We start from the raw sequence: 25,778 nt of genomic DNA on the forward strand, positions 1-25,778 counted from the left end.
GAAGATTCCCTCCATAAGCTCCTGCAGTTAACATTTTACCATATTTGCCTTATTCTCTCTACGTACACATGCACCCATACACATCTTTTTTTCTGAGTCATTTTGAGATTAAGTGTAGATGTGATGCCCCTTATACTTCAGTGTCTGTGTCCTAAAACAGTAATACTTTCCTATATAACTACAGTATAATCATCAGGAATATAACATTGTAATATTGCATTTAGTTTTCAGGTCTGTTCAGTCTCTTTCAGTCTGGAACAATTCCTTAGTCTTTCCTTATCTTTCATGACTTTCATTTTTTAAAATATTACCGTGTTTCCCTGAAAATGAGACCTAGCCGGGCAATCAGTTCTAATGTGTCTTTTGGCGCAAAAATTAATATAAGACCTGGTATTATATTATATTATATTATATTATATTATATTATATTATATTATACCCGGTCTTATATTATAGTAAAAAAAAGACTGGGCCTTATATTACTTTTTGTTCCAAAAGATGCATTAGAGCTGATTGTCCAGCTAGGTCTTATTTTCGGGGAAACACGGTAATAGTCTGTGTTTCCCAGAAAATAAGATCTAACCAGAAAATAAGCCCTAGCATGATTTTTCCGGATGACATCCCCTGAACATAAGCCCTAATGCATCTTTTGGAGCAGAAATTAATATGAGACTAGCCACTTGTTCTGGAGAATCCCTCACTTTGCGTTTGTCTCATGTTTCCTCGTGATTAGATTTAGATTTAGATTTTGGTTGAGAATATTACAAAAGTAATCCCTCCACTGCCCTACCTCCATTAACCTATCCATCTACTGATAGGTATCTCCAATTCCAAGCCAACATCACAGGATTTGTTTATTTCTCTGTATTTGTAACTCCCTCTGTATTGTACCTTCCTTAAGAAATCTGGCTTCCCACTTAACTTCAGTACACTACCTTGTTTACTCAGTATTCTGATATGTAACTAATCTCCTGACCATGTGAGCCGTCCCATAGCCCTAGCACTGGTGAATATGCGAGGAGAGCCCCTGGCCCAGCAAGTGTGCTGGGTGAGTCCATGGTCATTTCTCTAGTCCCAGCAAATAGGCAAGCGTGATTTTCCAAGTTTTGGGAAACATGCCAGGTGATTCCCTAATTAGAACCTCTTGAAAACATGCAGGTTGAGTCCCTGATAGAATTCCTGGTCATGTTCTAGCTGTGGCGAACATGCTGGTCGAGCCCCTGGGTCCAGTAAACATGCTTGGTTGGGTCTTGTTTGGTCCCCTGGTTGGAATTCTGACAAGCACTCTAGTCCAGTCGGTAGCCATGACCAATGGGGAGGGCTGTGTGCTTTTTTTTGAGGCTTTAATGTTTAAAGGTACTTCAAGACACTCAGTAACACATGACTTTCATGGCAAATATTTCAAATGATCCAATTTAATGTTTTTTTAATATCCAAGAACGAGTAAGAAACATTTTTCTATATATAGATGATAGGAAAAACATCTTCTGATTTACTACAGCCAGAAAATTATTTAGCAGCTCTCAGAAATGTCATAGTACCAGAAAGAGCCTTACCAGCTTGCCTTATAGGAAGGTAGGTCAGGGTATTTGACTTCTGCCTTACCCATGATTATTTCTGCTTTCCAAAATTTATTAGTAGAATAGTTTTTAAACATTGACGTCCTATCCTCAAGCATTACTTTGGGAAGGTGGAGACATAATATAGTTTCAGATTCTTGCCCAGGCTCTGAACCCCAACAGTGATAACTATTATTTATTGAATTCTTACAATAAATGCTAGATCTTTACATTCACCTCCTTTGATCCTCACAGTAATCTGGCTAGGTAAGTGCCATATCCCAATTTTACAGGCGAGAATACAAAGGCTCAGAAGACAAGGCAACTTTTTTATAGCCATACAAGTAATAAGTTGTGCTGGGATTTGACTCTAGCTCTGTTTGACTTCAAACACTTTTTTTGTTTTTTTACTATACTGCCTCTTTAAAAAATTTACTCTGTGTGTGTGTGTGTGTGTGTGTGTGTATGTTTGCATGCGTGTGTCTCTATATTTATGATTACATATATACTTATTTAAGTAAATGACACAAGAAAAAACTTGATTTCTTCTCCCCGCCCGCTCTCTCTCCCCAACCCCCCCACCCCAATTATCTTAGTATCTAGTGCTTTTAAAGGAGCTTCCTGGAGAAGAACATCCTTTGCCAATGGAAGATGTTGTTGAACTTCTAAAACCACTATCGTAAGAAATTAAGAGCATGTTATGTTCACATTAAATTTATAAACTAACGGATGTATTTTGTTGTGCTTATAAAGTTAAACTTTTTCCACCACAGCAGTGTGTGTTCTTTGTATCGACGTGACCAAGATGTTTGTAAAACAATTTTAAACCATGCCCTTCATATAGTGACAAACTTATGTCAAGGCAGTACGGATGCTGAGAACACAAGGGATGCTCAAGGACAGTTTCTAACAGTGATTGGAGCATTTTGGTAGGTACAGACTATTCTGTGAAGTTCTAATTTTTCTTCTGCTATTTCTGACACAGATGCAAACTTTGCATTTCTACTTTAGTGATTTCTTCTAATCCTTAAATGTAACTATATATTTTCATAGTAGAATGTAATTTGTGTTTCCTTCCTTAATTGCTTGAAGACTTACATTGTGGTTTTCTTAAGGCTTGGCTTTCTAAAGTTTGTTTAGTATATTTCCCTAAAAATTTTGTATCAATAGTTTGATGTGTGTGGTCAATAAAGCAAAGTGCAACAAGTCTAAATCAATTGAGTTGTTCATGTTCCTAAAATGAACAAATTCACCTTGGCACTATCTGGTTATTTCATACATATAGTCACAGTGTGAGATAACACCATGACACTTATAGAGGAATATATATATGTGTGTGTGTGTGTGTGTATATATGTTTTTCCCTTTGAAGCAAGTTTACTGTAACGTGGTTAGCTGAAGTATGATAACCCCAAAATGAGGCATAATGATATAAACCTAATAATACACATTGACATGAACTCCTTTTCAAGCATTTCTTTCAGCTGAAATTTTTTGAAGGTGGGAATATTGGCATGTGCCACAGAATGAGAATTAAATGTAGCATGGAAAGAAATTTTAGAAGTAACTAACCATAATGTCCAGTGATTTTTTTTCTTTTTGACTGCTTTTGTTGGCATACTTATTTGATATTGAAACACTTTATTTCAGGCACTTAACAAAGGAAGGGAAATGCACATTCTCTGTAAGAATGGCACTAGTAAAATGCCTTAAAACTTTGCTTGAGGTGAGTTACTCCACATTAAGTATTGGTAAGGTCTGCATAAATTTTTAAAGCAGCCTTTGTTTCTGTTTGTTAATGGGTGATTTTTCTCTTAGTATTTCATGTTTAACTTCAGTTGTTCTTTTCCCATAGGCTGATCCTTATTCCAAATGGGCTATTCTTAGTGTAATGGAACAAGACTTGCCTGTAAATGAAGCATTTCCACAATTTCTTGCTGACAGTGATCACCAAGTTCGCATGTTGGCTGCAGAGTCGATCAATAGGTACTTAGTCAAATATTTATGAAGTGTCTGGAATACTGCAGATATCAATGCAATGTCTAGCACAGTCATAGGTTACTAGTTCTGATATTAAAAATAGCTGACATTCTTTGTCAATTATAATTATAAATACATTGAAAAAATAAAATAGCTCTTACTTATTAAGCATACACTATTTGCCCGACCGTTAGGTTTTCTCTTAATTCTAAGAACTCTATCACTTAGATACTATTACTTTCTCCAATTTTCTTTGACTTGATAAAGTAACTTGCTCAGTGCCATACAGCTAGTAAATATTGTGTTGAGTGAGGTGTGTCTACTACCACTTATGGGAGATACAGTATTTGGATATTACTGTGTTTTTATGTGAGTTTGTAAGATGAAAATTAGTACATTTTACATTGTGTTAATTATATTTATTCAAGTGAACATACAATTAGGCACTAGAATGATCGTATCATAGGGATCTGTTTTATGTTTGAGTACCTGAAGAAGCAAATACTAATTTCTTAAAGACTACATGTTTATCTGGTTTTCAAATTGATATTAAAGCTCTGAATTGTAACCTACCTGTACCTTTCCACCTTGTCCTCCCTGTGAATAAAGCACCACTGTTTTATTTTTTTCTATACCATTTATCACTTTATTATATTTTAACATATTTACCTAGGATATAAGCTCCTAGAAGATACTAGTTTTTGTTTGTTCTGTTTATTGCTATATATTTAGCGCCTAAAACATACTTGGTATTGGTAGGTGTTTAATAATTTGTAAAATCAATGTATATTTGAAAAAAATTACATTATACTTTAAAAACAACAAAGTTGAAAATCATTTGAGTAACTTTACTGTTCAAATGTAAGTGACCAATAATTACAGATCACTGTAAAAAAATTGCTCTAGCAGTCACACAAACATATGTGTAAGATAACCTGATGTGTTCGAAGTTTGAATATGCTGACAAGAATGTTTTCATAAATCAGAATTGTGTCTAACAACTCAGGTTTGGGACCTTTTCAGTAACACCATAGTGTATTGTAAGAGTTGCTAATGAATGTGCCTTTATTTCAAGTCCTTAAAGGATAGAAAATATATACTAAAGTGAAAGATCTGGGGTTACACTCATAGAGAAAAAAACTGATGGCTGCCACAGGGGAGGGGTTGGGAAAATGGGCACAAAAGTTGAAGGGGAATAAGAGATACCAACCTCCATTTATAAAATCAATAAGCCACAGAGATGTAGTGTACAGCTAAGGGAATATAGTCAGTTATTGTATTGTAATAATTTTGTATACTCAATTATTGTAATAAGTGTGTATGGTGACAGGTGGTTGCTAGCCTTTTTGTGGTATTCTCATCATAAGGTATATAATGTCAAATCATTACGTTGTACTCTGAAACTAATGTAATATTGGATGCTAACTATACTTTAATAAAAAATACATTTTTTTAAAAGAACTTTAAAAAAAAGATGAGGTTAGAGAGGATCATAAGTTGAATGTAATAAGGCAGTGTTGTGGTTCATTGAACATCTCTTCAGATTCAAAAATGTATAAATTCAGGAATGGCATGAACATAGTATTTGTTGACTTTTTTGTTTACTTGCTAGATATCTAATACTGGGTGATTTTAAAAGAGATTAGAGAAACTGGGGGCATCAAAGGGACACCAAAAAGTATAAAAGTTTTGATACTAAAAAAGCATAAAAGACAAGATTGATTAAAGAGTTGTCCTTAAATATGCTAGGATATTTTGCAAAAGGCACTGAACAACTGTTCTCCATCACATAAAAGACAATTTAAATGGAACATCAAGATGTTAAGCTATTCACTTTCACGGTGATTAAATATTAGATCAGGCTGACATAGGAGTCTATAGCTTCTTCTATTAATCATTGGCATTTGACCAGAGGACAATTTTTGTTTTCTGACTAGTTTGAGTTCAGGGCTATTCATGTTGGGGCGATAAGCTAAAAGATCTTTTGAGACCCTTTTTGATTCTAGGAGAAAATGGAGTATATGTTAAAGACCCTAATATTAAGCAGTTTTTCAAATGTTCTTAGTTTTTTTGAAGACGACCTAGTTTGTTAGTATTTCTCACAGAGTGACTTATTTTTGTCTTATATTATCATAATGTGTTTTGAAAGTACAAATTTAAGGTAAATTATTTCACTTTTTGCTTTTTTTTTTTTTAAAGATTATTTCAGGACATGAAACAAGCAGGTTCTTCCACGTTATTGAAAGCACTTCCTTTGAAGCTTCAACAAACAGCTTTTGAAAATGCATATTTGAAAGCTCAGGAAGGAATGAGAGAAGTGGTAATTTTAGTAATGCGTATTTGCTATTATCATATGCTTTCTATAAACATACTATAGATAACTTGACCAAGTTTGACCTAAGAGATAACTTTACCAAGTTTGACCTAAGACAGTTTATATCTAATAGTTTACAGTGTGAAATTAGACTAAAACTACTATATTAATTGATTGAAATTGCTTTATTTATAGGTCAGAATTGGTCAGATAATGGCAGTTCCCTTTGGTTCAACTGATACGTAGCATTTTTGTGTGAAAAACAATATACTCAGTTTTTATAGGTGTATAAATTGCTTTTTTATTAAAAACTTTTGTGAGATCTGAATAAAAACTAATTCAGAGAACAAGTGACAATAGGAAGAAATGAATTAAGAAAAATGTTCTAATAGGGCAGTTCAAATTATTTTGGTGTTCTTTAGTGAACCTTGTGATTTTCATATTTCTCTGTAAAATGTTTTTTTTCTTAAAATGACAAAACTTACCTTAATGTTAGAATTTATTCATTTACTTAGGCATTGATTTGTTAGTAAAAAGTATGTAAGGTGGTTAATCAAATGACTATTCTGTGATAGCACATGACTGAAAAGGATAGTTATATGAAAGAATGAATTTAGAAAAAGATTTCAATAGAATGGAAAGATGAGTGTGAATAATATAAAATTAATAGAAATAATGTATATTATACATTTTAAAATCAGCTTGTCATTTGCAAAAAGGGAAACTACTGACCTGACAGCAATTCATTTAGAAAAAGACCTAAGAAATTTTACATCTTGAAAGCACAATCTTGAAAGTATGTAAGGTGGTTAATACAATGTTAATGTGAATCAACTTTGTAGTAGCTATTCAAAAAAGCAAATTCTGTTTTGGATATCATCAATAGAAGCATACTGTCATGAATGAGTTGATAAAAAGAATTTGATCTGTACATTTTTATAGGGCAGCTAGTATATTCAGTTTGGTTCTGAATAAAAAGTAAATTTTTAACTAAGATGTTAGAGAGTCTGTAGGTCTATGTCCTACAAGGAATAGGTAAAGGAATTGACTTAGTGGAAACCTCATTGCTGTTTTTAAACATGTCAGTGAAGGAATCAGGTCCTTTTTCTTGTACCCAAAAACAGAACTAAGATCAAAGAGTACCGGTTTTTTTAAATGTGAAGGGAAGCTTATATCAAGTATAACTAATCAAAAAAATGTACATAACTCCTGGGATATTACAATGATTGATCGTTAAACTCGAAGCATATATTGTTCTATCTAGTTCATGGTTTTATTGTTTCTTTTGATAATATATATGATACTTTAAAAAGTATAAAGAGCTCTATATTGTTACAGTGATAGTAAACATCTTATGAGGTATACTTGGTAGTTGAGGAGCTTTTAATCTGTCACCTTCTTGCAGTTTCTTTTTTTTCTTTAAAGTGTTTTGCACCTCATTGAAATGTTTGATAATTCTTTCCATAATATTAAAAGCAGTCTTTCTCACTCTAGAACCTTTGATTATTTTATCAAAATCCCTACTCTTAGCTCCATCACTGTAGGATTTAAAACTGTTCACTGGCTGCTTAGATGTTATCATAGTGTACTTTGATTTTAGCCTGATTGGTTTATTTGTAATCAAATATTTACATTGCATTATTTTTTAAATTCTTCTGAAGTCCCACAGAGCGGAGAACCCTGAACTTTCGGATGAGAATTTAAATAGAAAAGCTGTTTTACTGATGATGATAGCTGTGGTTTTGTCCTGTAGCCCTATCTGTGAAAAACAGGCTTTGTTCGCCCTATGCAAGTCTGTGAAAGAGAATGGATTAGAACCTCAACTCATTAAAAAGGTACTCATGGACGAATTTTTAAAAATATAATCTTCCTTGGGTAACTTTTAAACAATTTAAAAAGTTAAACTAGAATTTTAAAGTTGTGCTTAAGAAAGATTTGGAGAGTTTTATTTTTTAGATTTGAAATATTGGGAAATAGTAATTTTTTAAATAGTGTATTTATTTGTATGCTGTGTCATTTCATGAATTCAGTTTAAGAGTATTTCACAAGACATTCATTGAACTAACTGGAGGATCATTTATTGAGGGAAACATACGGAGAAAAGAGCAGTAGCGAATGTTTTGCCTGGTAGATTCTGGGGCAGGACAGTGAGATCTAGCAGGGCCAAGAATCAAATTTTAGAGCTGTGAAGCTTTTAAATTGCACGATTAGGGAAGGAAGACCAGGGTCTATCCAGCCTTGCAATTACAGCAGCACAGAGTTGTAGAATGCTCGTCCCTGCCCTGTTCCACCACCTCAGGCTTTAGGGTTTGGAAGTTCAGGCCTTTCCATTGTAGATTTTTATGTGCAGTAGCCTGAAACCAGCATGGTTTCCATGGAGCTTTACAGTGGGCAAACCCACAGGTAATCAGTCTTAGACATGTTAACCTTTTACTTCTCAGGATTAAAATAAGTTGTTTTTTTAAAAAAATTATACACTTACACTACCTAATTTTTATTGTATGTGGAATATATAGTGTTTGTATTTTTCTCATTTGGATTTAAGACTAAGAAGAAGTTATTTTACTTTAGACTTTCCTTTGAAATATAATCAAATGTTGAAAATTGCAATGCGTTTTTCTGTTTTTTATTCATTTAACATTTATTAAGGGTTTGCTGTGCCAGGCACGGTACTGGTTGTATTAAAGACATTTTTCTCGTTTAGTCTTGAAGTGGGTACTTTTATTATCCCCATTTCATAGATAAGTAAATCAAGGTATAGAAAAGTTAAATGAATACTTAAAATCAGACTGTAAGTAACTATTAACAAGGATTTAAATAATTTATTATTTTATTTTCTTAAATCATTGACTTTTTTTTATTTGTACAGGTTTTAGAGAAAGTTTCTGAAACTTTTGGATATAGACGTTTAGAAGACTTCATGGCTTCTCATTTGGATTATCTGGTTTGGGAATGGCTAAATCTTCAAGATACTGAATACAGCTTATCTTCTTTTCCTTTCGTTTTATTAAATTACACAAATGTTGAGGATTTCTATAGGTAGGTTTACATGTGGCACATGTGAAATATATTTAATTTAATATTAATGTTTGGCAGTCCCACCCCTCCACACGCACAGAGGTGGGAGGCTGTGTAGTATGAGAGGCAGGGCAGCTTGTTTTGATTAAATTGTATTGAAGAGAATCTTAGACCTAGGATCTGGTCATAGCTGTGCCAGGAACCCACTATGTGACTTTAGTAGGCAAGCCATGTAAACACCCTTAGGGACTTGGCTTTTCTAATCTGTAAAGTAAGGGAGTTACCCAAGAAGCTCTTTAATGTTCCCTTCAGCTTTAACATTTGATTATCTTCTCTATGAAAAGTTAAAGATAAGTTACTAGTGGCTGACTATTTCTGCTTTGTTTCCTTTTCTGTTGGTTGACTATAGGCTATTTAGTCATTATTTATATTTTAATATAATAGTATTTTCTAACTCTAACTCTAGAAAAGAAAATTTAGAAAATAAAGAGGTTTGAAACAACTCAAGAGTAATGCTTAGGTATTAAGATGATGGGAAGGCAGTTCATAATTGTTTAGTGGTCCTTCATTCATTTGGCAATAACTTTTACATTTATTCTTTGAATTTACAAGTTGCTTTCACATCTCATTTACAATAGTTTTGCATAAATTGCTTATGCAGAAGAAATAAATTCAGTTTCTACTTTTTTTGATCATAGAGTTAGAGTAGTATATTCAAAGATCTCTGTTTTTTTTAGTATGACTATTTAGAATTTACCTATTAGAATTTTTCCATTTATAAAATTAGAGTCATGAGCTAGATAAAATGATGTTCTAGTGTTTATTAAACCATTTTATTATTTTAAGAACTATATTGTAAAATTTTACTTTGAAAAGTTATGTATAACATTTTAAACTTTTGTATTTTTAGATCTTGTTATAAAGTTTTGATTCCACATCTGGTGATTAGAAGTCGTTTTGATGAGGTGAAATCCATTGCTAATCAGATTCAAGAGGATTGGAAATATCTTCTAACAGACTGCTTTCCAAAGATTCTTGTCAATATTCTTCCTTACTTTGCCTATGAGAGTACAGGAGAAAGTGGGATGGCACAGCAAAGAGAGACTGCTACCAAAGTCTATGATATGCTTAAAGATGAGAACTTACTAGGAAAACAGGTATGACTTCAACTTTTACCTACATTTTAGCCTCTAATTGATCAGACACGTAACTTTAAATTTTTAAGGCTCTTTCTTCATTTATGCAGTTAAATTTAATATGTGCTAGTCACTATCTAGCTAGCACAGGCAGTCCATGAATTTTTTGTTTTTATAGAGCGTTTTCTCCTTTTGTTATTGAGTGTTTTCTCCTTTCGAGTGGCTTTTAAGTGAGATGTTTTTAATCAGAAATTTAAAAAAAAATAACTTTGGAATAATTTTCTTTTTCCTTAAAATTTATTTTAATTGGCAGTAATAATAATAACTGCTAGTTGGTTGTTCAATTCAAGCAATACTGAACAATGTATAGAAAATGTTCCTCACTTCATCTTCACTCTCATTAAGCCAGCCCTTCACTTTTCAAGCAAAAGTACAATCCCAAGTTTCTATACCCTGCCCTTTCTTTTTTCCATGACTGCCTTCTAACATATGGTATAATTTACTTATGAATTATGTTTGTTTTTTATCTGTTTTTTCTACTATAAGTACTGTGAAGGTAGAATTTTTGTTGATGTATCCCAACCCCCTAGTATATATTGAGTACTCATTATGTGATAAAAGATGGAGTCAAGTAAAAAAGGATCTACAGTTTCTGTTTTATAGTAATTTATATACATCCAAAATTGTTTGAGGCAACTTATATTAAAACACATACATAATCTTTTTTTAAGGTAAAAGAGGAATGGTCAATCCATTTTTTTTTCTTAATGTAAAAAGGGATGATTAACCAAGTTTGGTTAACGTTAGAATTCCAATTGGATAAATTTCGAAAGACTCTTTTTTTGGTTGCCCAGTAATCTGTATCGAACCCAGTAATGGAACAGTAAGTCTCGTAGAGTTGCTTAGTTGACCATTCAGAGCTGGTTGTAAGTCTGTAGCCTGGAGGCAGATGGTGAGCAGAGGAGCTCCTTTCAGCTGCTTTCCCAAAGACAGCATAGAATGTTGGCACTCCAAAGGTCATGGAGACATTCTGCCTCTACCCCCTCCCACCCAATCTCCCAGCTTAGGTTTCAGAGCAGGCCTAGTCTTACTATTCTTTTTTATGTATTCAAACCAAAAGATAGCAATTTTTAAGAGTCAGAATTAGTCTAGGAGGGAAAAGTGATTACATTAAACCTGATTAAGATAAGATGCCAGTTTCAAGAATGGAGGCAAAAATTAAATAATAATTTCTTAGCTTCTTGGTTAAAGACCTAAATTCTTATCAGTCTCTATTTAGCATGAAGTTGTCATTATAAGTTAATTTTAGTTGTGATTACAAGTTAATTTTCTTTTTCTCTAACGTGCACTTTCTCTGAATCAATCTTCTAGATTCTTTTTTCTGTCAGTAAGTGTTGGCACAACTATTATCAGTCTTTGGGTCTTCTAAAACTGTCAATTTGTTGAATGTCTAAAATATTTAGTTATAAGATTGTTCACCTCAGAAACTCATAGACACAGACAATAGTTTAGTGGTTACCAGAGGGTAAGGGGGTTGGGGGGTGGGAGATGAAGGTAAGGGGAATCAAATATATGGTGAAGGAAGGAGAACTGACTCTGGGTGGTGAACACACAATGGGATTTATAGATGATGTAATACAGAATTGTACACCTGAAATCTATGTAATTTTACTAATAATTGTTACCCCAATAAATTAAACAAAAAAAAAAGATTGTTCACCTATATGTACACATCTGAACAATTTAGCTAAACATTACAGATCTAGCTTATTAAAGAATTACATGAAACTATGAAGTCAGTTGTCATCTTATGTATAAGGAAACTCATTAATTTTTCCTCTGGTATTTATCAGACTCAGCCAATTTGTCTTTACTTATTGCAGATATACTTTGAAATGAGCCAGGATTTTTAAAAGGGCTGAAAGTTTGGAAATGATGACTGGGACAACTAGTTTGTAAATCCAAGGGAAAAGCTAGGATTTTTACATTAGGTTTCTTATTGCATTCAAAAGTATTTGTTATTAGGAAGTATTTCCAAACCTCTTTGTGATCAGGTATATCAGCCATTTGCCTTTGAGTTTAGAGCACTGTAATTCTTTATTTGGGGACAAATAATTTCACGTTTATGTCTTGCACGCGGTTCTCACTTCATGTGGCTGAGGTGTAATGTAGACCCATTCTTTATACAGAGGGTGCCATTAGAGGGTGCCAAAAAAATGTATACACATTTTAAGAAAGGAAAAAAAAACTATTAAAATTGTAATACTCAATGTATATCCATAACAAAAGATGAATACAAGTCACGTTTGACTTCTGCAATTACAAGAGGTGCTCAAAATGCTTTAATAAACCATCAATGGTTACCATCAGCATCCATCCAGACACTTCTGATTACGGCAAATTACTTCTTGCGCAACATTGAGGAAACTGTGCACGTGTATATATTTTTTTGACATCCCTGGTATTTAGAGAATTTATGCCCTTTATGAGACTACCTTTAGCAGGAAGTGGATTGACAGAGTGTCTGTTCTGTGAGGGAGGATTTTAGTCTACTATTGATGATGGGGAATGTAGGTAGCAGCTAGCCTCAGAATTTGGGATATCAACCAAAGTAGAAATTTGGGGAGACAATGATTATTGCCAGTCACTGAAAATTCTTAGTACTAAAGTTTTCTTAATGGACTAGCATTCCCAAATAAGAGTAAAATGCAGATTGAGGAACAGTATAGATAAGTGGGGAATTTGGTTGGCAGTAACCATGATTAGGTTGAAGAACTTAATGTTAGACCTGAAGCCTGTGTCAATTAAAATGGTTCTTTAAAATTAAACCAAGTTAAAAACTGAAGAGTCAGATTAAGGAAGTCTTCTTTGGTGTGATTTCCCTACTTTCCTCTCAGTTTATATGTCAGCTGCATAGCAGAAAAAAGTGGATTTAGCTGTATGTCTTGCAGATCTTACTTTGGTCACCTGTTTCCCTCTATGGTCACTGAATAATTTTGGAAGTGAGGCAATAACGTGAGCCCCTTGACCTGTCTAAAAGTCTCAGACATAAAAACTTAAATGTATTTTAATTTTGTATCCTTGCAGATTGACCATTTATTCGTTACTAATTTACCAGAGATTGTGGTGGAATTATTGATGACATTGCATGAACCGGCAACTTCTGGTGCCAGCCAGAGCACTGACCTCTGTGACTTTTCAGGGTATGGATATTTTAAACTTAGAGAATTTGCTGCAATTTCAGAAGTCCCTTGGGAAGTTTATTGGTTGACACCTTCAAATATCTATTTCAAATACCTAGTTTTTAGGCATGTACTCTGCTTTTAAAATTGTTTCCTTAGAAATAACTTCTTTGAATTGAATTACCAGTTATCTGCTTCTATAGCCTCGCCAGAGTAACTACTCTTTCCAGTTGACCACCTGTTTGCAAATTCACTGACCTTTTTTCTCAGTCTCTGTAGTATTTGAACGTTGTACCATCTGTTTGTTGTCTCTTGAAATTTTCTTCTTTGTGACACATTACGGTATTTCTTATTCTCTTCTCCTTATTGATGACTAGCTTTTCTAGACCCCTTTTCTTTATCATGCTCCTTAGCTACCCTCTTGCCCTGAAAATAAGACCTAGCCGGACAATCAGCTCTAATGCATCTTTGGAGCAAAAATTAATATAAGACCTGGTCATTGTATTATATTATATTATATTATATTATATTATATTATATTATATTATACCCGGTCTTACAGTAAAATAAGACTGAGTCTTATATTAATTTTTGCTCCAAAAGATGCATTAGAGCTGATTGTCCGGCTAGGTCTTATTTTTGGGGAAACATGGTATCAGCTTCTTATTGTACTGCAATTTAATTTGGGTGTGAAACCCACTTGGTGGTACATGAATGTTAGAGATATTTTCCCAGCTTGACTGTAAAGTGCTTTGATGCGTACTTTACTTTTTTATATGCCTTTATGCTAGGCATACAAAATGGTAATAATATCTACCAAAGTACTTTTAAATATATAATTTCATGTGATATAGTGTTTGATTGCTGTGTCTTAAAATATTATTGCATTTACAGCACTAGCATAGAACTTCAGGCCTGAAGTGGAGAGTTACTAAGGCTCCTTTGCGGAAATGCCATTAACTTCATAAGAGATATTTTTTAAGCAAATCATTTAAAAATGATTAAATCCTAGAAGGCAAATGTATTTAGATACCTGGTTGATGTATATGGACTGTGATATGTCATTTGTGAATTTATTAAAAGTCTAGTTTTTCAGTAGAAAAATAATTTTTTAATTTGGGTTTATATCTAAATTTTCATTCTGGAATTTCACTGGTCTGTTAATCAAATCTGTTTTTTTCTTGATAATTTTGTTCTGAAATTGATTACCTTTTTTTCCCTATATCTCTTAGGGATTTGGATCCTGCTCCTAATCCACCTCATTTTCCATCACATGTGATTAAAGCAACATTTGCCTATATCAGCAATTGCCATAAAACCAAGTTCAAAAGCATTTTAGAAGTTCTTTCTAAAAGCCCTGTGAGTATATATTACTAGTGTAATAACTGAAGAGAGAATTTCTTCTTTTTCAGATAGAAAATCTATGTAAGTACGTCTTAAAGAGAAAAAGTAAACAAATAGAAAATTCATCTGAATAAGAAGAAAGACACATTTATAATACAAGTTTATATATTGGTATTTTATTTATCAATATTAATTAACATGTGTTACATATAAGGGGTGAATTTTTATGACTTTAGTCCTATATTGGCTCAGATTTTTTTTTTTGAGGATATGCTATTATAGTTCACAAATTAATTGACAAGTTTTTTTATGTTTAAGATAGTAATTTTCTTAATGTAATATTTTGCATTTGATATCAGACCCAAAACTAAATTCTGTAATTTAATTATTTTGAATACAAAATGTATTTATTATATATTGCTGAGTATATGTGATTTGACATCTTTTTACTAAATGTATCTTTATTTTCTAGGATTCCTACCAGAAAATTCTTCTAGCCATATGTGAACAAGCAGCTGAGACAAACAACGTTTATAAAAAGCACAGAATTCTTAAAATATACCACCTGTTTGTTAGCTTGTTACTGAAAGACATAAAAACTTGCTTAGGAGGAGCTTGGGCCTTTGTTCTTCGAGATGTTATTTATACTTTAATTCATTATATCAACAAAAGGTAAAAAATATATTTAAGCCAATATATAAGTATTTTTCTACCCTTAATTGCAAATTTATATGCTTTTAAGAGGTAGAAGCCAGAGTATTGTCTTCCTAATTTTGCTTTTTAATGTATATGTATATATACCTATTGTTTTTTTAATTGGATTATTACTTCTCCAACTTTAGAAATCTTAAGTACTCAAGGGCTCCAACATTTTAAAATAAATATTTTAAATGTAGATGGCCTAAAATATACATGTTACCATAGTAGTAGTTCTGGTGACCAATTCCAATATGTGTGTGTTCCGGGGGTGGGTTTCCCTACAGACATCCAAGGAATTCTTCAGACCCACATGAATGTCCTACAGTTCAACTGAATTCTGACTATTTACTCAGAAATAGTGTCAGATCCCACCCGTTAAAGGCTGTCAGTTCCATGAGATTCCGTATCCCCACCACTCCTATCAGACGCCAGGTTATATCATCTGTGCGTCTGACCAACTAGCTATAAATTGCAGGTTCTAATGACCCCCTTCCTTGGGTTTGATTAATTTGCTAGAGTGGCTCATAGAACTCAAACCTGTTTAGTCATTAGATTACCGGCTTATTATAAAAGGATGTAACTCAGAAACAGCCTGGTTGAATTGATGCATACCGTAGTACAAGGTATGGAGAAAGAGTACAGAGCTTCTGCATCCTCTCTAGGTTCGTCACTTTCCTCGTATCTGCAGGTATTTACCAACCCAGAAGCTCCTCAAATGCCATCCTTTAGGGTTTTTATGGAGGCCTTATTCCATAAACATGATTGATGAAATCATTGGTCATTGGAGATTGATTTAACTTTCATCCCCTTTCCTTAAACACGTGGTTGGTTCTCTTGGCTACCAGCCCCCATCCTTAGGTGCTTTCCAAAAGCCACCTCATTAGTATAACAAAAGATACCTTTGTTGCTCTCATTCCAGGAAATTGTAAGAGTTTTAGGAGGTATATACCAGAAAACAAAGACCAAATATGTATTTCTTATAAGTCACAGTATCACAGTTACTACAGATTTGTGTTATATAGTTGATTTTGTATCTCTTGCTTTCCATTGCTTTTAATGATATTTCTATATTTGTTTTCTTATTAGTAAATAACATTGCCTCAGTCCTTCAAAGCTCATGAATATCTATTTCCATTTTGTTCTCTTATATTTTTCTTTTTGGCTTTTTAAAAATATATTTGTTTTCATTTAAATCATATGTATGTGTAGCCATTCAATCTTTTTTTTTCATTCACTACTTTTTTAAAGTTTATTGTGGTAAAATATGTAACAAAAAATTTGTCCTTTTAACCATTTTTAAGCGTCCAATTCAGTGATATTAATTACATTCACAGTGTTGTACAGCTATCACCGCTATTTCTAATACTTTTTCATTTTTCATTGCACCCAATAAGCAATAACTCTATATTCACCCTTCCTTCCAGCACCTCATAACTTCTAATCTACTTCCTGTCTCTACGAATTTGCCTGTTCTAGGTATTTCATGTAAGTGGAATGATAAAAATATTTGCCCTTTTCTGTCTGGCTTATTTCACTTAGCATGTCTTCAAGGTTCATTCAGCATGTATCAGAACTTCACACCTTTTTAATCACAGAATAATATTTCGTTGTACATATGTAGCACATTTTGTTTATCCTTTGATCTGTTGATGAACACTTGGGTTTTTTCCACTTCTTGGGTATTATTGATAAAACTGCAATGCACATTGTTCTGCGGGTGTCTGAGTGTCTGTTTTCAGTTCTTATGGGTATGTAAGTGTATCTTGGATTGGCATTGGTGAGTCATGTAGTAAGTAATTCCATGGTTAGCTCTTCGAGGAATAGCCAAACTGTTTTCCACAGCAGCTGCAACATTTTACATTCCACTTATAGTGCACAAGAGTCTGAATTTATCTCCACATCCTCACCTGTACTTGCTATTTTCCATTTATTTCTTGTTTTTTTGTTTTTAATTATATCTATGCTAATGGGTGTGAAGTGATATCTCATTGTGGTTTTGATTTTGGGTTTCTCTAAAGACTAATGGTGTTGAACATCTTTTCATGTGCTTATTGGCCATTTGTATATCTTCTTTGGAGAAATTTCTATTCAAGTCCATTGCCCATTTTTTAAAATTGGGTTGTCATTTTGTTGTTGAGCTATAGGAGTTCTTTATATATTCTGGATATTGAACCATTAATATATGACTTGCAGTTGTATTCTGGATATTGAATTCTTGTATGATTTGCAAGTAGTTTCTCCCTTCCTGTAAGTAATCTTTTCATTTTCCTGATAATGTCTTTTGATGTACAAATGTTTTTGATTCTGATTTGTCTATTTTTTGTTGTTCCACGTGCTTTAGGTGTCATATGTAAGAATCCATTGCCAAATCCAAAGTCATGAAGTTTTACCCATTTTATTCTAACAGTTTTGTTTTTAGCTCTCAAATTTAGATCATTGATCCATTTTAATTTTTATGTATGGTATGAGCTAAGGGTTTAACTTTATTATTTTTTTATTAGTTTCAGGTGTACAAAACAATGTAATAGTTAGACATCTCACCCCTCACAAAGTGATAACCCCTCTCCCCCAATCTATTAGCCCTCTGACATCGCATATAGCTGCTTCAATTCCATTGACACTTCCCTATGCTGTACTCCATATCCTGTGAATATATATATGTATATTAAATTATAGTTGACATTCAGTATTATTCAGCTTCAGGTATACAGTGCAGTGGTCAGGCATAACTTTATTCTTTATGTATAGAAACTTAGTTGTTCTGCACCATTTGTTGAAGAGACTATTCTTTCCCCATTGAATATTCTTGGTCAAAAATCAATTGGCCATTGATGTATGGGTATGTTTCTGGCTTCTCAGTTCTATTCCATTGGTCAACCCTTATGCCAGTGTTTTGGCTATTTGGGGCCCCTTTCAATTCCATATGAATCTGATGACCAGCTAACATTTATGCAAAAAAGGGATGTTGGAATATTGATTGAGATTGCATTGAATATGTACTCAGATAGTATTACATCTCAATAATTTGTCTTCCAATCCATGAACACAGGATGTCATTCCATTTAGTTGGACTTTTAAAATTTTTCAGCCATGCTTTATAATTTTCAGTGTACAAGTCTTTCACATGCTAAGCTAAATTTATTCCTGGGTATTTAATTCTTTTAGATGCTATTGTAAATGAAATTGCTTTTTAATTTTCTTTTTGGATTGTCATTGCTGGTGTACAGAAACAGCTGATTTTGTGCATTGATCTTATGATCTTATGACCTTATTGATCTTATGACCTGCAATTTTGCTAAATTTGTTACTGTTAGTAGATTTCTTGTGGATTCTTTGGGAGTTTCTGTATATAGAGAATCAGGCCATCTGTGAATATCATTTTAATTCTACCTTTCTAATTTGGATGAGTTTTATAACTTGTCTAATTGCTCTGGCTAGATATTCAGTATAGTGTCGAATAGCAGTGGTGAAAGTGGGCATTCTTGTCCTGTCCCTAATCTTAGTGGAAAGCTTTCAGTCTTGCAACAATGATTATGTTGTTAGCTGTGAATATTTCATACATTACCTTTATTATGTTGAGGAAGTACCTGTCTATTCATGTTTTTCTCAGTGTTTTTATCATGAAGGGGTGTTATGTTTTGTTAAATGCCTTTTCTGTGTCTGAGATGATCATACAGTATTTCCTTTCATTCTATTAATGTGGTGTATTATATTGACTCATTCTTGCATTCCTTGGCGAAATCTACTTACTCATGGTGTATAATCCTTTTAATGTGCTTTTAGATTTAGTTTGCTAGTATTTTCTTGAGAAGTTTTGTGTGCATATTTATAAAAGGTATTGGTTATTACAATTTCCCTGTGGTATCTTTATCTGGCTTTGGTATCAGAGAAATGCTGACCTCATGAGTTAGGAAGAGTTCCCTCCTATTCTGTTTTTTGAAAGAATTTGAAAAATATTGGAGTAAATTCTTCTTAAGTGTATGATAGTGTTCTTCAAGTCTTTCTTCTTCTTTTTATTTTTTAAGCATTTTTTTCAATTGGGGAATATTGGGGAACAGTGTGTTTTTCCAGGGCCCATCAGCTCCAAGTCGTTGTCCTTCAATTGAGTTGTGGAGGGCGCAGCTCAGCTCCAAGTCCAGTCGCAGTTTTTCAATCTTAGTTGCAGGGGGCACAGCCCACCACCAAATGCGGGAATTGAACCGGCAACCTTGTTTAGAGCTCACGCTCTATCCAACTGAGCCATCTGGCCGCCCCAAGTCTTTCTTCTTTTTTAATGTAGGTGTTTACTGCTACATATTTTTTCTCAGCACTGCCTTTCCTGCATCCCATAAGTTTTAGTATGCTGTGTCTTCATTTTCATTGGTCTCTAAGCTCTTTTAGCATATTTAAGAAGTTGCTTGAAGTCTTTGTCTAGTAATTCCAGTATTTGAACTTCCTCAGGAACTGTTTCAGTCACTATATTTTATTCCTAGGAATTGGCCATTCTTTTCTAATTTCTTTGTATGCCTTGTGATTTTTATTCTTGAAAACTGGACGTTTTACTATGATAATGTAGTAACTGTGGAAATCAGATTTTCCCTTTCTCCAGGGTTTGACTTTTTTTGATTGTTGAAGTCTGTCATAGTCCATTTGTTTCATGAGTTTACTCAACTATTTTTACAGAGAATGTATTCTTTGCCATGTGTGGTCACTGACAGCTGTTCCTTAATTCATGTTCAGATAGTGTTTTGACAGAGATTTCCTTGAATATCAGGAGCCAGAAAGAGAGAGAGTCTTTGCAGATTGGCTCTGTGTTGGGACTCTCCCACACTTAGCCAGGGTTGCACTGAACCTGTGGATCAGCCCAAAGTGAAAGAGCTTATGGTCTTCTCAGGTAGTTTTTGAGCAAGCACTTTACCGTGGGCATGTATCTGGCTTTCTAAATTCCCTGAATATATGGATGATTTTAAATGCTCTAATTTCCCAAGGAAATTCTCTCCCCAGCTTTCCCTTCTAGGCATTAAGCAGTCAGTTGTATGTCTCAACAGTAATCTTTTGTCCCAGGCATCTGTGCGCTGTTGGTCAGCCTTAAAATGTTTTCAAGCAATGCCAGCAGCTTTTCCAGCTTGCGGGAGATCCAAGTGGGCAAAACAGAGTTCAACACCTTATGTCAGTCCCAGACAGGTTCAGAAAAGACATACACAATAATGTGCGAATAAAGTTTGCTCTGCTTTCTCAGGAACTATGAACCAGAATCCCACATTGGGAATTGGGGAATGTAGTTTTTATGACTATGGCCAAGCTGGGGAGGGGGTGGGGCAAGGACGACCAAAATCACCACAAAGCTTTTCTACAGTTTTTAAGTTGCATTTTTCTTGATTGATTAAGCATTTGCTTGATTACTGTAAATCTTTTACTGTTTACAGAATTCTAATAAAGTTCTGAGAGTTTGCTTTTTTAAAAATGTACTCCAATATAATTGATTTTTATTTTATACTGTTGGGTTGGTGCAAAAGTAATTGTGGTTTTCGCAGTTATTTTTTACCTTTTAAACCACAATTACTTTTGCATCAATCTAATATCTTTGGAGATCTTTTCATGACAGGCTGCAGAGCTGACACATTCTTTTTAAAAAAAATTTTTTTAAATTTATTTTTCAATTGCAGTTGACATGAAATATGTTAGTATCAGGTGTACAACATAGTGATTAGATATTTATATACCTTGGAAGTGATCACTCTGATAAGTCTAGTACCCATCTGACACCATATTAATTACTACAATATTACTGAAAGAGTCAATAATATTGTACCTTATATCCCCATTTATCTTTATAAATGGCAATCTGTACTTTCATCTTTCTTACCCATCCTCAACCCCCCTCCCATGTGGCGACTATCAATTTGTTCTCTTGTGACCCAACAATCACCCTTCTGGGTATTTATCCAAAGAAATACAAACACTAATTTGAAAGGATATATGCACCCCTTTGTACATTACAGTATTATTTACAGTATCCAAAATATGAAAGCAGCATAAGTATCCATCGATAGATGAATGGATAAAGATATGGTACATATATATAATGGACTATTACTCGGCCATAGAAAAGAATGAAATCTTACCATTTGCAACAACATGGATGGACCTACAGGTCATTATGCTAAGTGAAATAAGTCAGACTGAGAAAGACAAATGCCATATCATTCCACTTATATGTGGAATCTAAAAAACAAAATAAATGAACAAACAAAACAGAAACAACTTGTAGTTCGGCTTGTTTTTCATTGTTCTGTCAGGGGAGCTTGGGGCTGCCTACTGTGCCATTTTGCTGATGTCACTTCTCTTTTTGGATTTAAGGAATTAGATATGAAAGTAACTTTTATGTTAAGCCACATCAGAATTAGAGCTGCTGAATAAAAATGAATTGAATGAATTTATTTCAAAGTAGTTTCCTAGAACTGACTGTTTTTTCCTTATATTAGGCCTTCTCGGTTCATGGATGTGTCATTACGTAGCTTCTCCCTCTGTTGTAACCTATTGAGCCAGGTTTGCCACACAGCAGTAACTTACTGTAAGGATGCTTTAGAAAATCATCTTCATGTTATCGTTGGTACACTTATACCCCTTGTGGATGATCAGGTGGAGGTTCAGGAACAGGTAATTTCAGAAATCATCTTCAAAATGATATTTGAAATACATTGATACAGCATTCTTGGAAGGAGCTAAGTGTTTTATGTTTACTTAGTGTAATTAGTAATTTTAGTGAAAATGTTCCTTGAAAACTGGTTGGAAAAACATTCTCAACAAATTAATTTTTGTAATCATTTAATTATAGAACACCTAGTAGTTTTGATTTAGTAGTTAATCTGATAGTTTATCTCTGATCCTGAAGTGTAGAGGTAGTCAAAACCAGGAATAGCAGTTCACACCGATATGATGGTGTGTAAGATATTACTTATACAAAATTTTTCAGTAACATTGGCACTTTCATACCTCAGTGCCCATGCTGTACTAACACTTTATTTGTTGAGTTATTTAAAAACACAGAAACAGTAATAGCTGAGCACCTTAGAAGTAATTAAAACATTTTATCTGAACTAGATTAGTAGAGTTTTTATCATGTCTTAGAGTGGGTTTGGTTGTTTTACTTTAAAATATAATTAAGCCATTTCTCCCCCCCCCCTTTTTGTTTTAAATTATGTTCAGGTATTGGACTTGTTGAAATACTTGGTGATAGACAACAAAGATAATGAAAACCTCTATGTCACGATTAAACTTCTAGATCCTTTTCCTGATCATGTTGTCTTTAAAGATTTACGTATTACTCAGCAGAAAATCAAATACAATAGAGGACCCTTTTCACTCTTGGAGGTAATAATTATTCCATTATCTTGCTATTTTGTAGTAGAAAGGATAAACAGTAGTACGTTTTGAAAACCTCTAATGCTTTAAAAGTAAAAAATTGAATCTTTGAAAAGTTGTGATAAAAAAGTAACACATAAAAAACTGAATCTTAATATGTCCTCTTCCATTGCAGTAAAAATATAAATATCAAAGTTTTTTGGTAAAGATTTGAATTTAAATATTGAATGAATGTGATTAAAATATGCTTGGTTTTCATATGCATAAGATCCATTAATATCTCAAAATTACCATCTGATTCTTTTAGGGACAATTTTAATGTTTAAATTAGAGATGATATTTAACTTTTCAAAGAGTATTTCAAGCTTTGATTCTGTTTTAACCTTTATAACTTAAAAATTATATTCAGGTATATATATTTTTATCTTATTATAATTTAAAAATCATACTCTATTTTACTATGTATCAATATGAAAATATAGTTAAATATATTAAGATGTAAAATCAGAGTTATGGTACTAAATAAATAGAAATGTAAGCTTTTTCCTCTTAATTGAGTATCCTATAACATACTTAAAATCTTAACTATGTTATGAGAGTCTATTAGAATTTAAATTAAAATGTAGGATTTGAAATAGAATTAAGTAAATTATTTCTACTTTGGTAGTAATAGTGATATAAGTCAGTGTCTGTAAAAGGCACTAGCTAATTTTTTTCTTTAAATTTTATTTCACAGACTTAATACAGGTAAAAAGCAAGTTACATTTTTAACTAATTTTCTCTTTTAGGAAATTAACCATTTTCTCTCAGTAAGTGTTTATGATGCACTTCCATTGACAAGGCTTGAAGGATTGAAGGATCTTAGAAGACAACTAGAACAACATAAAGATCAAATGATCGAGCTTATGAAAGCATCTCAGGGTACTAATTTTAATGACATGGGCTATTTGTGCCTATTTCTTTTTGAAAGAACCTTTTATAAATTCTTACTCCTGGTTTAATTGCCATGGACTGAGTTAAGACTCTCATCATTTAGTTCAGACCCTCATCATTTCTGATCTAACCATAAAAGACTTCCTTCCTAATGATCTCTTCACCTTGAACTACTCCCATTTTATCCCTCTTCTACACCTCTGCCAGGATTTCTCTAAATCCAAACATGATCATGTTATTCTATTAAAAAAATGTATCTTCCTACTGCCTACAAGAAAAATGAATTCCTTAGAGCCATGCATAAAAGGTAATCTGTCTCTGCCTACTGCTCCAGCTTAATTTAAGTAAAAAAAATGTGTTTCATTTAAAACATCATTTAAGTATGTGTGTCATGTGTATACATATGTGTATGTGTTTTTATATATACGCATATATGTATACATGTTTCTAGCTTTATTTTATTGAGAAAACATTCATTTTTATGTTAATTTGATTTGAGTTTAGGTTGTTATGGTATTGCAGTTGTGGAGAACTTCTTCTACTTATGTTTTGGTTTTCATTTTCTTGTGCCCATTAATTTTGTATTTCTATTGTGTTATTCTTATCCTCAGGACTTTCTAAAACTAATTTTGATTTTAACCACCTGAGATCTAAGTTTCTAGTGCATTTGTTCTGAGATACATACATATAAAAAATATGAACACCTCTATCTCTTATTTTTAAGTATCTGGTTATTTCATTGGTCTAGACCTGCCTTGTCCGATACAGCCACTAGCTGTTTGTAGCTATTTAAATTTAAATGAATTAAAATTTAACAAAATTTGAAGTTCAGTTTCTTCATTGTACTAGCACATGTCAAGTTCTTAGTAGTAGCATGTGGATAGTGGCTGTTACTGGACAGGACAGATTAGACTATTTCCATCATTACAGAAAGTTCTATTGGACAATTCTGGTCTAGACTAAATGCTAGAAGTTTAAAAACCAAGCATGTTTCCAAGGTTCCTTCTAGCTTAATGTTGAATGATTTTTGTGTCTCTGTTGGTGATTCTGCTAAGGTACTAACCTTTCATGAGACATTTTTCTTTTTGTTTGCCAAATATTGCCGATCGCTTTTACATCATTTTATTTCATAAGGAATTTCAAGTACATTCACTTCATAGTTTTTGAAGTGCTCATGATACAAAACCTTTTAAAAAAATGTGAAAGTTTTCTAGTCAGATAATTTTAATATATAAGCAAATTGTAAAGAAAAGTGTTGTCTCCATTATAGTTGAAACTAATTTTTTCAAAACTGCTCCTAGATAATCCGCAAGATGGCATAATGGTGAAGCTAGTTGTCAGCTTGTTGCAGTTATGCAAGATGGCAATAAACCACACTGGTGAAAGAGAAGTTTTAGGTAAACTATTTGGCAAAATGAATATGAGTTTTTATGTTTGAGTGGTCATCTTTATAATATTTTCAAAATCAGTAAGTTTGTCAATTGGGATATTAGGGAAATGTCAGCTGCTAGCTAAGTTATATTTCTGTTTAGTTAAAGTATCTGTAAGCATCCTTCCTTTCATATTTTCCTTCCTTAGACATTCATGTATATAAAGTGAAAAGTTGGTCATTTACATATACTCTCGATTTGAAAATGCCTTGTAAATACTTAGGAAAGTCAAATATACCTATTTGTAATATTAATTTGCAAATAAATTTGCAACTTGATACATTTTATAAATGACTGATACTTAGTATCTTTTTCATGTAACAAAAATGAGAGTGAGGACTTGGAGGGCTATATTGAATTCAAATATTAAAACTATTTAAGTCCTTTACTATCATCATTTGGGGTAACCTAATGTAAGATAAATAGCCAATGTTAGGCCTAGTGTATGTTTGGATTTGGTGGTCACAGGATGGGAAAATCATGTAATTAAAATCAGCTTAAAGTTGTGATGACCGTATTGCTTCAAATAAGAAAAACGGGAGGAAAGCAAAAGGCACTTCATAGATTCCTTTATCTTTCAGTGGAATCTTCCTTCTCAGTGGGAGCCTAATATCTAGGGTACTTCCTTTCTTGGTAAATTTTTTATTGAACTATATCTTGCTAACAGGTAAGTGTACAGACCATAAGTATATAACTTGAAGAATTTTCACAAACAGAATACACCTGTGCATCTAGCACCCAGACCAAGAAACAACCTTATCAGCACCCTAGAAGTTTCCTTTAAACAAGGAAACTTTCCCTTTGTTTATAGTAGCACCCCTTTTGGGTAAACCTGATTT

General features: G+C 33.1%; 1 protein-coding gene across 4 annotated transcripts in view; it reads left to right on the plus strand.

The window, feature by feature from the left end:
* The window catches only part of ATM (ATM serine/threonine kinase), a 119,208-nt gene that overhangs the window by 27,788 nt on the left and 65,642 nt on the right, over positions 1-25,778 (plus strand). For all 4 annotated transcript variants that reach the window (XM_074335523.2, XM_074335525.2, XM_074335524.2 and 1 more), the window contains 15 exons: positions 2,156-2,238; positions 2,333-2,488; positions 3,210-3,285; positions 3,415-3,545; positions 5,739-5,859; positions 7,515-7,688; positions 8,723-8,892; positions 9,782-10,028; positions 13,095-13,210; positions 14,422-14,548; positions 15,006-15,205; positions 21,697-21,871; positions 22,421-22,585; positions 23,365-23,497; positions 24,811-24,906. In XM_074335523.2, coding sequence (XP_074191624.2) covers positions 2,156-2,238; positions 2,333-2,488; positions 3,210-3,285; positions 3,415-3,545; positions 5,739-5,859; positions 7,515-7,688; positions 8,723-8,892; positions 9,782-10,028; positions 13,095-13,210; positions 14,422-14,548; positions 15,006-15,205; positions 21,697-21,871; positions 22,421-22,585; positions 23,365-23,497; positions 24,811-24,906 — 2,170 coding nt within the window. The remainder of the gene's footprint in view (positions 1-2,155; positions 2,239-2,332; positions 2,489-3,209; positions 3,286-3,414; positions 3,546-5,738; positions 5,860-7,514; positions 7,689-8,722; positions 8,893-9,781; positions 10,029-13,094; positions 13,211-14,421; positions 14,549-15,005; positions 15,206-21,696; positions 21,872-22,420; positions 22,586-23,364; positions 23,498-24,810; positions 24,907-25,778) is intronic.

This window comes from Rhinolophus sinicus, chromosome 14, assembly GCF_057876585.1.
Source record: "Rhinolophus sinicus isolate RSI-liver-muscle chromosome 14, RSI-T2T, whole genome shotgun sequence".
Lineage (NCBI taxonomy): Eukaryota > Metazoa > Chordata > Mammalia > Chiroptera > Rhinolophidae > Rhinolophus > Rhinolophus sinicus.